Genomic DNA, 11,171 nt, shown 5'->3' on the forward strand with positions numbered 1-11,171 from the left:
GATGGGGGATGCTGGGGTGATGGGGGATGTCGGGGTGATGGAGGATGTCGGGGTGCCAGGGGATGTCGGGGTGCCAGGGGATGTCAGGGTGATGGAGGATGCCAGCAGCCCCCCCGGGATGGGCACCCACAGTCGGGGCAGGGCACCATGCCAGCCTCGAGCACAGCTGGGCAGTGGCACAAATGGCATGGAACGCCCTGGGACACAGAGCACAGGTGGCCTTTGGACCCCTGCTTGGTTCCAAACCCGTGCTTGGGTTTAGACACAGAAGCCCAGAGGTCACTCAGGTCACAGGCACAGCGCTGACCCAGGGCTTCAGGCAGAGATTGAGCAAAGGCTTGGGTCACACACATTTTTGCAGGTGACTCTGCCTGCCTGAGCTTCCCCAGTTAAGAAACTGACATTTAGTCATCCAAAAGTCACAGATGCACTCAGAGTCAGAGTAGAGGCTGGTTTGTGCATCATTTGGGACAAGGCACCCCAGGACTAACTGGGTCCTGATGCCACCTCCCTCCAGCAGGGCACAGCCACCTCCCCCAGGGCTGAGTCCCTGCTGTCCCCCTCCCCATGCTTGCAGGAGCACCCCAGCAGGGCAAACCCCACCAAAACCAGCTCTGAGACCCCTGGAGAGCCCCAATTTTCCCCAAACCCTGAAATCCCAGGCTTCACAGCCCAAGCCTCAGTTCAGACACAACCCTCTGCAGCACCCTCACCCAGGCAGGGGGAACAGGAGGGTTGGGAGCACAGCCCACCCTGCCAGACCCCTCAGGACCCCCAGAGTGACTCCAGCAGCTGCACACAGAGCTGAGATGGCTCCTGAGGACAATTTCTGGAGTTAAATATTGATGTGCAGCCTGGCAACGTGATAGCAAGGTGAGAGAATTGGAATCATTCAGCCTGGAGAAGAGACCCAGGGAGACCTTAGAGCCCTCTCCCGTACCTGAAGGGGCTCCAAGAGAGCTGAGAGGGACTTGGGACAAGAACTGAAGTGACAGGTCACAGGGGAGTGACTTCAAACTGCTGCAGGGCAGGGTTAGATGGGATATTGGGCAGAAATTCCTCTCTGTGAGGGTGCCCAGAGCAGCTGGGGCTGCCCCTGCATCCCTGGCAGTGCCCGAGGCCAGGCTGGACACTGGGGCTGGAGCAGCCTGGGACAGTGGGAGGTGTCCCTGCCATGGCAGGGGTGGCACCAGATTGATGCCTGGGTGATTTCCTGGCTCCAGCTGTTCTGGGAAAGGTGAAGGCACCCCAGGAAGAGACATGGAGCTGCAATCCTGTGTCTGGGAGGCCTGCCCTGGGCAGACCTGGATACAAGAGGCACCACAAGTGTTCTTATAAACACCAGCATCCTGTTGTGATGGCTATGTTTATTGCTCTGAATGCTTCACCAAACTGAGGGAGCCCCCGCCCAGCCAGGAGCCCCAGGGAGCCCTGCCAGGAGGAGCTCAAATAGCAGGGATGGGATGGGATTGGGAATGGGATGGGATTGGGGATGGGATGGGATGGGATGGGGGAGGAGAAGCACTGCCACCTTCCTCGTGTTCCTGGGATGGGGAGGGAAGGGCTGGGAGCAGGCTGCTCGTGGAGCTGGTGGCACAGGTGCCTGACAGTTCTCAGAAGAGAAGCTCCAAGCCCAAAGTGTCCCTCCTGTGGTGGCTGTGCCCTCGTGGCCACAGGGCTCGCTCTGGGGCAGGGCTGGAGGCACCTGGAGAGCCTTTCCTTGTGCTGCTCTCCCAGCTCAGGAGGACACCGAGCGTGGGAGAGCGAAGAACTTGCCCGGGATCGCCCTCCTCTCGATCTCGAGCCACAGGGAGAACAAATCCAGCTCCCTGTGCTCCGTGACCAGCTGGAAGGTGAAGCTCTGCAGCAGCGTGGTGATGAACAGGAAGAGCTCGATGCGGGCCAGCGCCTCCCCCGGGCACATCCGCTTCCCTGGGCACGAGAGAGGGGGGCCCGGTGGGAAGGAGGGGACAGGAGGGTGGGCAGGCGGCCCATGGGGACAGTGGCACTGTGGTGCTGCTGGGTGCCTGTGCTGGCACTCCTGGGCACGGAGCTGGCAGGGCAGGGCAGCACTGACCTGCTGAGAATGCCATGAAAGCCTCGCGCTTCCTGAACTCGCCCTTCTCATCCAGGAAGTGTGTGGGGTCCACTTTTTTGGGGTTCTCCCACTGGGTTGGATCCGAATGCACAGAGGAAAGTACCGGAATAACAGGAGTGCCCTGTGGGAGAGGGATGGGGCACGGATGGGAGGAGGGACATCAGTGCCACCCCTGGGCTCTGCTGGGTGGATTGCTCAGGGGGGAGCACCCAGGGGACACGGGGGAGGCTGGGTGTGCACCCCAGTACCCAAGCAGGCTCCCATGGGGAGGCAGCCTGGATCGGTGCCTCTGTGCCACTGGGACAAAGGACCTGGGGCTCTGCTGTGCCCATGGTCCTGCTGGTCTGTGGGCAGCTCACGGGACACAAATTACTGAGTTATTCCCGTGGATTTCTGTTAAAGCCCCCCTCCCTGCCCCAAAGCCGAAGGCGGGAGATTCCCTCAGGGTGGGTTTTGCACACAGCGCTCGTGGTCAGACCAGGAGGGGTGGCTGTCCCCACATCTGCCAGGCCAGGCCCCACCCCAGGCTGGGCTCCTGCTCCAGCCCCTGCACAGCTCCACGGGGGGAAGAGCTGTTTTCCAGGATGGGCAAGGAAGGGACACGGGCTGTGGGCAGGACAGGCAGACACTCACTCTGAGTGTCTCTACTCCCCTCTGAAAGGTCATTGCTACCGAGGATTGGGAAAGACCCGGAACATTCAGACGTGTGTAAACAGTCCAAGGACAAAGGCAAATGGCCCCTAAGCCCCGCTGCCACCTCTGCCCTGGAGACAGAGGCTCCGGGGCCACCCCGGGTACCTTGGGGATGGAGTAGCCCCGGAACAGGACGTCCTGCGTCGCCATGCGCGGGAAGTTCTCGATGCGGGACTTGTGGAAGCGCTGCAGCTCGTGGATCACGGCGTTGGTGTAGGGCATCCGCAGCTTGTCCTCCGTGCTGGGGGCACGGCCAGTGCCCACCACGGCATCGATCTCCTCCTGGACCTTGGCTGGGGACAGCAGGGGGGCTGGGTGCCTGCTGTGCAACCTCCCCACTTTCCTACTGGCCTCCACGGGCACTTATCCTAAACCCAGGGGTGGGATAGAGCGGGAGCAGCCTGCCCTAATCCCTTGGAAAGCCCAAATCAGTCTCTGCCCTCATCCCTCCCTCATCAGGCAAGCTCAGAGCATGTCCCACAGGCCAGCCCGGGGCCATCTGCACGGGCAGGGACGGAGCACAGGGAGGAGCACCCGGATCCCCCCGGCCTGTGGGAGTCTGTGTCTAACAGCTCCCACCCTCGGGTGACCCACGGGATGATCTGGGTCTGCCCCCAGACGGGACCCTTCAGGGCTGGCACCCTCTGCCCCTTGAGCACCCTGGGCACAGGAGCAGCCGTGTTTTGCTCTGTACCTTGGATGTGGGGGTGCTTTGCCAGCATCAGCAGGAAGAACACCAGGGTGTTGCTGGTCGTCACCGTCCCGGCCCCGAAGAGGTTGAACACAGACATGACCAGGTCTTCGTGGCTGTACATCTTCTCTGGGCTGTCTTTCTCCTGCAAGAAGGTGTGGTGGGGAAGGATTCAGTGTTGTCTGGGTGATCCTGCAGGCTGCAGCCAGGCTGGAGGGCAGCCCCCCCTCTACCTTCTCTGCTCTTATCAGGAAACAGTCGATGTAGTCCCGCGGGCAGCTGGAGTCCAGAGTCAGCTGGTGGAACTGCACCTTCTCCTGGATGTGGTCCTTCAGCTTCTGGCAGTCGGCCAGGACCTTCTTGTGCGGCCCCGGGAGCCGGTCCATGATGCTGGGGAAGGTGTTGTACACCTGGGGCACAGGGAGGGGGCACGGCAGGGCTCAGGTTCCCGGGCAGAGCCCCCCCCTCACAGCCACGCTGTCCCCCCAAAGGCAGGGAGCATCCTCAGCCCCTGGGGCAGCAGACAGAGGGTGCTGAGCACAGCAGGCTCCCACCTTGGCCACGGGGGACAGGAAGAAGCTGATGTAGTTCCCGATGGCGTTGAGCAGCTCCAGGAAAGCCGCGTCGCTGTAGCTGTAGCGGCTCCCGAAGACCACGGAGCAGATCACGTTGGACACGGCGTGTCTGAACATGGTCATGGGCTCAAAGGCATTGCCTGCAGCCACCAGGGGTGAGAAGAGCACCAAGAAGTCACCAGTTACTTATTTGCTTCAAGGCAGAAACCACCCCTTCCCCCCACTCTGAACCCCTGGTTTTGGACCCTGCCTGATCTGCGGGGCCTGGCAGCCACAGCAAAGAGCCCTCCTGAGCTGGGGCTCCTCCATCCACCTCCCCTGCCACAGCTTGGGCTGAGGGCAGCACAGGCAGCTGCAGGAAGCCCCAGGAGATGTGTTGGCAGGAGCTGGCTATTGCTGGAGAGGAGGAAATCACCCTGGTAAGCCCGAGTCACCAGGGCAGTGCCCTGCTGGGCGTTCTGTTCTCCATTCCTGCTCTTCCAGCAGGGAATGCTCCTCACCTGTGGCCATCCCTGCACCAGTTCAGAGCAGGATCTCCCTCCTGGCCCTTCAGCTGTGCCTGTAGCACATCCCTGCAGCTCCTGTGTGGGGTGGGGCTGGATCTCAGCCCTTCCCTGCAGGGATCACCCACACGGGCCCTGCAAACAGCTTGGGGCCACACATGTCCCATGGGGCTCTTGTGTGTCCTCTGCCTGCCACAGGGCCAGCAAGGACAGGAGCCACGTCACCTTTGAGCTCTGCCAGCAGCTCCACCAGGTGCTGAGCCTCCTGCTGCACCTTCTGGGACATGGAGCTCTTCCCCATGCCGAAGTCCCGCAGGGTGCTGAGTGTGAACCTCCGCAGCTCCCGCCACTTCTTCTCATCGTTGGAGACAAATCCTGGAGGGACACAGAGGAGATCAGCCCCTGCCCAGCCTGCTGCTCCCCAGGAGTGGGAACCCTGCCCTGAGCCAGGCTGAGGAGCAGCAGAGCAATGAGCCAGGGGACGATGCAGGTGTGCACAGTGTCCATGAAAGGATGAGGATCTCTAGAGCAGCTCAGAACAAAGCTGGAACTGCCTAACTGGAATTAATGCTGTCCTTGCCCTTGTGGTAGGACTTGAAGGGTCTTGCAGAGCAGGAAATGGGTGTTTGAGGTTTTGGGTGCTGAGCCCTTCCCTAGACTAGGGGTGTGGCCATCTGCTCACCCAGATGGATCCAGGAGATCCAGGCACTCACCGTAGTCTTTGGAGAGCTGCATCAGGAGGGGGATGGAGGGTCTGCCCCCAAACTCCTCGGAGTGTCCCACCAGGGCGTCCTTCACCGCCTCGTACCCGCAGAGCACCACCATCGGCTTCAGCCCCAGCCACACGGTGAAGATGGGGCCGTAGGTGCTGCTGAGCTGGGGGTGGGGAGCTCTGTGAGCAGGGTTCCACACCAGGTCACTCACCCCATTTCAAACTGGGACTCGAGCCCACAGCACTGGTGAATGTGGGCCCCAGCAGGGAGGGGAAGTGCCTTCCTCAAAGCTGTGACCCCATCCCACTCCCAGCCCTGTCCCCGCCCCTGTCCCTGTCCCTGTCCCTGTCCCTGCCCCTGTCCCTGTCCCTGTCCCTGTCCCTGTCCCTGCCCCTGCCCCTGTCCCTGTCCCTGTCCTGTCCCTGTCCCTGTCCCAGTGGGTTTTATCCCAGTGCCACTTTGGGGGTTCAGAACATCATCTCCAAGAGCAGCTCTGGACAGTGGCAGCACTGCAGCCCTTGAGGGGCATTGTCACCACGTGGGTGCTTCACAGGAGAAAGGCTTCAGTAACCGGGCTGATCCTGCTCCCAGCAGAAGGGATTTAGGCCATTCTGCTAGAGCAAGCGATGAGGGAGGGAAAAAGAGAAGAGAAAGGTAGGAAGAGTCACCCGTGGGATTCCCCTTTTATTCTGGCACGGGACCTTCCCGCTGTCTGTCCTGCTGTCCTGTGAACAGGTCCAGCACGGCCACTTGTCCCTTGTCCCTTACCTTCTCGTAGTGCTTGTACAGGGGCAGGACATCCTTCTGCCCCAGGTTGCCCAGGATGGGCCACGGAGCTGGGCCAGGAGGCAGGCGGCTCCTCTTGGGGTCACTCCTCCAGACCAGGAACCACAGGAAGGAGAGGAGGAGGAGGAGCAGAGCGACGAGCAGCCCGGCCGAGCCAGCGTCCATCCTCACCGTGCTGCCGAGCAGGGAAGGAAGCGAAGGAATTGCAGGGAGGAAACTGCAGAGAGCAGAGCAGAGGGTGCTGTGCGCGCCCTCCCTGCTCGGTGCAGCACGGCCCGCGCCGAGCTCCGGCCGCTCCGGGCTGCTCGGGGACCAGAGGCGCTGCTTGGTCCCGGCCGGGCCACGCCTGTCCCCGCCGGGCTGTGACCGGGGCTCGGAGCCTCCGGGGCGCTGGGAGCTCTGTGACCCCTCGGAGCCCCGGGGAGGCGGGGACTGTCCCCTGCCCGCCCTGCTGAGTCACCTTTGCTCGGCGCTCCCTCGTTGCGGCACGCGGCAGAAGAAGATGTCGCTGTCGCTGTCGCTGTCCTGGCCAAGCCTCTCACGTCCCTCCAGTCGCTGTCCCGTTGGTCACTGCCTTCTCACCAGGGCAATGACTCGGGAGCGGCTGCTCTGGTAAACAGAGTGGCAGATGGGACACTGCGCCTGGCCACACACCTGTGGGGTTGCAATGTTCCACCAAACTCCTTTCAGGTGGAAAATGGATCAGAAAATAGAAAAACCACTTTTTTCTGATATCTTTTGGGGCTCCTCTGGGGCTTTGGAGGAACATCAGGCCCAGGTGGAGTGGTTTTGGAGGTGTGGGTTAACTCCTCCCTCTGCAGTGCTCCTCCAGAGTGCATCTAGCTCTGTGCACCTGCACATCTGGCTGCACATGAGCACATCTGGCACAGGCACAGTCACCCCACCTCCGGGCTGAGTGAGCCGGGCACAGGCCAGCTCCCAGGAGAGGATGGCATTCCTCCTGGAGGAGGAGAGGGAGGAGGTTCGGGTCCATGCTGGTCCCTGCCGAGGAAGGAGCCCCTCAGCAGGGGGAATTCAGCAGAGAGGAGCCTGACCTGCTGCCCTCCCCTGGAGCAGCCAGGCTCAGCGGTGACAATGACACTGAGGCAAGGGATGTCACCCTAATGCCACTGTCCCACCAGCATCCCAAACCCTCTGAGGTGCTCTGCTCCCCCAGAGCCTCATCCCTGTGGGATGGAGGGTGTGTGAACGCCTCTGCAGCACATTCCAGGCTGTCCCCTCTGCCAGCCCAGGCTGTGGCAGCCCTGGCAGTGGCTCGCCATGAGGCCCAGACCCCTGAATGACTGAGCTGGGAGTATTTCTGGTTGCTCTCAATAATGCAGCAGCACTGGCTGAGCAGAGCCTGGCTGTAATTACAGGGCCAGTGTCATTTGTCATCAATGTCACCCTGCTGGCTGCCAGGGAGCTGCAGGGCAGCGTGATGCCAACGCCCCTGTCACAGCCCTGGGGCTGTGATCCCGTTGATGTCCCAGCCCTGGTGACAGCCCTGGGCACTGAGCAGGGCTCTGGGCTTTGGAACCTGCAGATCCAGCCTGCACCCTCTGGGGGCTCAGCCCAGCAGCGCTGTCCCTTCCTTCCTCCATCTCCACGTCCCAGCTAAACCAGGCAGACAGGCCAGGCTTTCCTAGGTGCGCTCATCCCAGAGCAGCACGAGCCTTTCTCCAGTTCCAGCACATTTCTCCTGCTTCATGAAACACCTCAAGGGTCTCTGGGAGCCCTGTGGGACACCAGGGGTGGGAGGCAGCCAGGTGGTTCTGGGTCCACTCTTCCAAGCAGGAAGACATAATTCAAGGGGAAGATGAAGCAATCCTCACTTTCCCTCAATAAATACCTTCAAGCACCTGCTCCTGGTTTTAACTGTGATGGAGCAGCAGCAGCAGTGATCTGTGCAGGGGTGGCACAGCACGGCAGAGCACAGTCCTGGCATTGGGAACAGGCGTGGGAAGGGCAATGGTTAATGAGGGACAGGAAGCCTTCCCTGGGATCCTCCCGCGGCCGGAACCACGAGAGCCAGGCGCTCTGCCCGCTGATCAGAGGCTGCCCAGAGGCAGAGGAGCCGCTCTGCTCGCAGTGCCTGCGGGACCCCTCCCAGTGCCTGCGGGACCCCTCCCCAGTGCCTGCGGGACCCCTCCCCTGCAGTGCCTGTGGGATCCCTCCTCAGTGCCTGCGGGACCCCTCCCACTGCCTGCGGGATCCCTCCCAGTGCCTGCGGGACCCCTCCCCAGTGCCTGCGGGACCCCTCCCCTGCAGTGCCTGTGGGATCCCTCCCCAGTGCCTGCGGGACCCCTCCCCTGCAGTGCCTGTGGGATCCCTCCCCAGTGCCTGCGGGACCCCTCCCCAGTGCCTGTGGGATCCCTCCCCAGTGCCTGCGGGACCCCTCCCCAGTGCCTGCGGGACCCCTCCCCACTGCCTGCGGGACCCCTCCCCACTGCCTGCGGGATCCCTCCCCTGCAGAGCCTGCGGGATCCCTCCCCAGTGCCTGCGGGACCCCTCCCACTGCCTGCGGGATCCCTCCCCTGCAGAGCCGAGCACATCAAGGCAGGATGCCCGAGGCCACTGACCCGAGGCCACTGACCCGAGGCCACTGACCCATATCCCTGTGAGGCCAGCAGGATGCCAGGGATGCCCTCACACTCGGGAATGCCCCGCTGGAGCGGGTCATGCCCGCGGGCACAACCCCTCTGCCCCCCGGGCAGAAATCCAGCCCGGGCAGGGAGCGATCCCCAGCGCCGCGCCCGGGATGACAAATGATGAAGAGATAATTAAAGTTTCCAATAGCATTCTAATTTCCGATCCCCCCCTGCTTCCCCTGCTGCCCATCCGAGGGGTGACGGGTGTGGGAGGGAAGGGTGGCTCCGGGAGGTTTGCAGCTGCACCAGGCACTGCCCGTAGAGCCTGCAGTAATCAATTGCTTAATTAGCCAGCATTCACTCATTTATCCCTGCTGTAATTCCTGGAGAGCGAGGCTGGCTGCAGCAGGGGGCTTGTGGTGGGTCTGGAATATGGGTGCAGTTCCAGGAGAGGAGCCTGCAGCCCTCCCTGAGCCCTCACTCCTCTTCTCCATAAACAAGGCTGTATTCCTAAGCCGTGTTGGAGAGGGCAAACCTCGCCCTGTGCTCACGGAAACGAGCCGAGCCTTGCCACGCTCCCCTGTCCCTGGTGGTGAGATGGATCCCAGCCCGATGTCAGGGAGCTGCTGGGAAAATAACCCAAAGGATGTGGAATACAGGGGATTCCTTGGAGCAGCTGCCCTGCCCTGAAACCTTCCCGTCCTGCTGTTCGCCTTCCTGCAATAATTACAGAGAGGAGAAGAATCCCCCCTTCTCCTCTGCTGCCTGGCAAAGGCCCCAGGTCCTTACCCGGGACACGGGGCTCCTTCGCTCCCCGTCGGAGTATTTACCACATCCATAAACCTCATTACAATGAGAAATCAGCCCTCCCCACCTGGGGTGGTGCTCACGCCCTCCCGAGCAGCTCCGGGAGAGAGGCACCCACCGGGGGCGCCGGGCTGGGCACCGGGCACGGCCCCGTGTCCCTGCCGGTGGCACCGGGAGCTGCTCCCGGGCCGGGAGGTGCCAGCAGCTTCTTCCGCATTTCTGTGCCCGGCACCAGCTCTGGGGGCTGCGCCTGGAGCCGCGGCGGGCCGGGTGGGGCTCGGTGTGCCCTGGGCCACCCTACAAACGACCCGCAGGGCTTGGGGGGGACACGAGGCTCTGGCGGCCTCTGCCGCCCGTCTCACGGGCCAGGTCCGCCCTCCCGGATGGATCCCCGGGGAGTGCGCGGCAGGCAGGGAGCGGGCACAGCCCCGGGCCGAGCGGGGCAGCTCCGGTGCCATCTGTCACCCGGTGCCACGGGCACGGCCGGGCCAGGTGGCAGATGGCAGGTGGAGCGGGGCTGCTCCTCCCGGCGGCACAGCCCGTGCCAGGCACAGCCCGCGCCAGGCACAGCGGCCAGCTCCAGTCGGGAGAGGGGAGCACAGGGATGCTGCAGGCCCGGGCAGCGAGCCCTGCTGCCGGGGAATTCACACTGCACGGGGACTGAAACACGGAGTGCACAGACAGCCTGGTGCCTCCTGGGCTTGGGGATGGGATAGGGTGGGATGGGATGGGGTGGGGTGGGGATGGGATGGGGTGGGGTGGGACGGGATCCTGCAGAGGGTGAAGGTTCATGCTCCAGCGCGGCTCAGCCAGGACCCAGCAGGGGTTTGATGGTGGTCTCTTGTCCCCACCAGCCCAGGGATAAGGGGTGGGAGCAGCTCCCGGGCTGCGCCCCCTGCTCCCCTCCTCCCTCTCCCCGTTTTCCTGTGGCAGGGATTGCACAGACACCGCTTCCATCCCACCCTTCATTATCTCTGTCTCCTGGAGCAGCAAACAGGGAAATGTGATTAAAGCCTCTCACAGGGAGCTTATATCAGCCTGTGGGAAGGCCGTGAGCTCCCTTTGCTGGGAGAGCACCCCCGGTCTGCCGGGGTGTCAGCCGCACGGCCGGGCCGTGGCTCCTGCTCCTCCACCCCACGGTGCCCGGCAGAGCCCGAGGCGAGGCCGGTGGGCTGTGACAGCTGCTGGTGGCGTCTCCGGGGAGCAGGCGGGGCAGGAGGGAGGGTGCGGGGCAGGAGGAGCCTGCGCTGCCCCCGCGGCTGGGCCCAGCGCCGCGCTCCCGCCAGCGCTGCTCCATCACACGCTTTGCGCTGAAATTCGCTGCCCTGACGTTAATTGGCTCTGACCCATCTGGGCCGGCGCTATCACATCCTGGAGGTTCAGCGGCCCCGAGATGCTGGGAAGGACGGGAGGGCACAGCCCTGTCACCGTGCGAAGGAGGGAGGGCTGGAGCCAGAGGTGCCGGGCGCTCGGCTGACCTTATTGGCAGCGCGGCGCTGGCGAGGGCGGAGAGGATCCGCCCTGACGGGGACCTGGAGCTGCCTCCGGGCCAGGGGAGCTGGGCAGCGTTACTGTGTCCTGCAGGGCTTTGCTCGGTGTTGCCCGTGAGTGTCACCCTTCCTGTGCCCGTGGAAGGAACATCTTGCTGGCACCAAGGTGGGAACCACGGCTCTCAGCCGTGCTGCTCCCCGTCCCTCTTCAAAGCAGCCAGAAT

At 63.2% G+C, this 11,171-nt stretch overlaps 1 protein-coding gene across 1 annotated transcript; it reads right to left on the reverse strand.

The window, feature by feature from the left end:
* Positions 1 to 1,329: 1,329 nt before the first annotated feature.
* Positions 1,330 to 6,459, reverse strand: LOC132336746 (cytochrome P450 2C5-like). The gene is made up of 9 exons (XM_059864553.1): positions 6,042 to 6,459; positions 5,274 to 5,436; positions 4,786 to 4,935; positions 4,037 to 4,197; positions 3,716 to 3,892; positions 3,486 to 3,627; positions 2,897 to 3,084; positions 2,078 to 2,219; positions 1,330 to 1,932 (listed from the first exon to the last, which is right to left on the reverse strand). Exons 1-9 carry the CDS (start codon positions 6,222 to 6,224, stop codon positions 1,739 to 1,741), a joined length of 1,500 nt encoding a protein of 499 aa, XP_059720536.1. The 5' UTR covers positions 6,225 to 6,459; the 3' UTR covers positions 1,330 to 1,738.
* Positions 6,460 to 11,171: the final 4,712 nt, after the last annotated feature.

The sequence above is a fragment of the Haemorhous mexicanus genome, chromosome 20 (assembly GCF_027477595.1).
Source record: "Haemorhous mexicanus isolate bHaeMex1 chromosome 20, bHaeMex1.pri, whole genome shotgun sequence".
NCBI classification, from domain to species: domain Eukaryota; kingdom Metazoa; phylum Chordata; class Aves; order Passeriformes; family Fringillidae; genus Haemorhous; species Haemorhous mexicanus.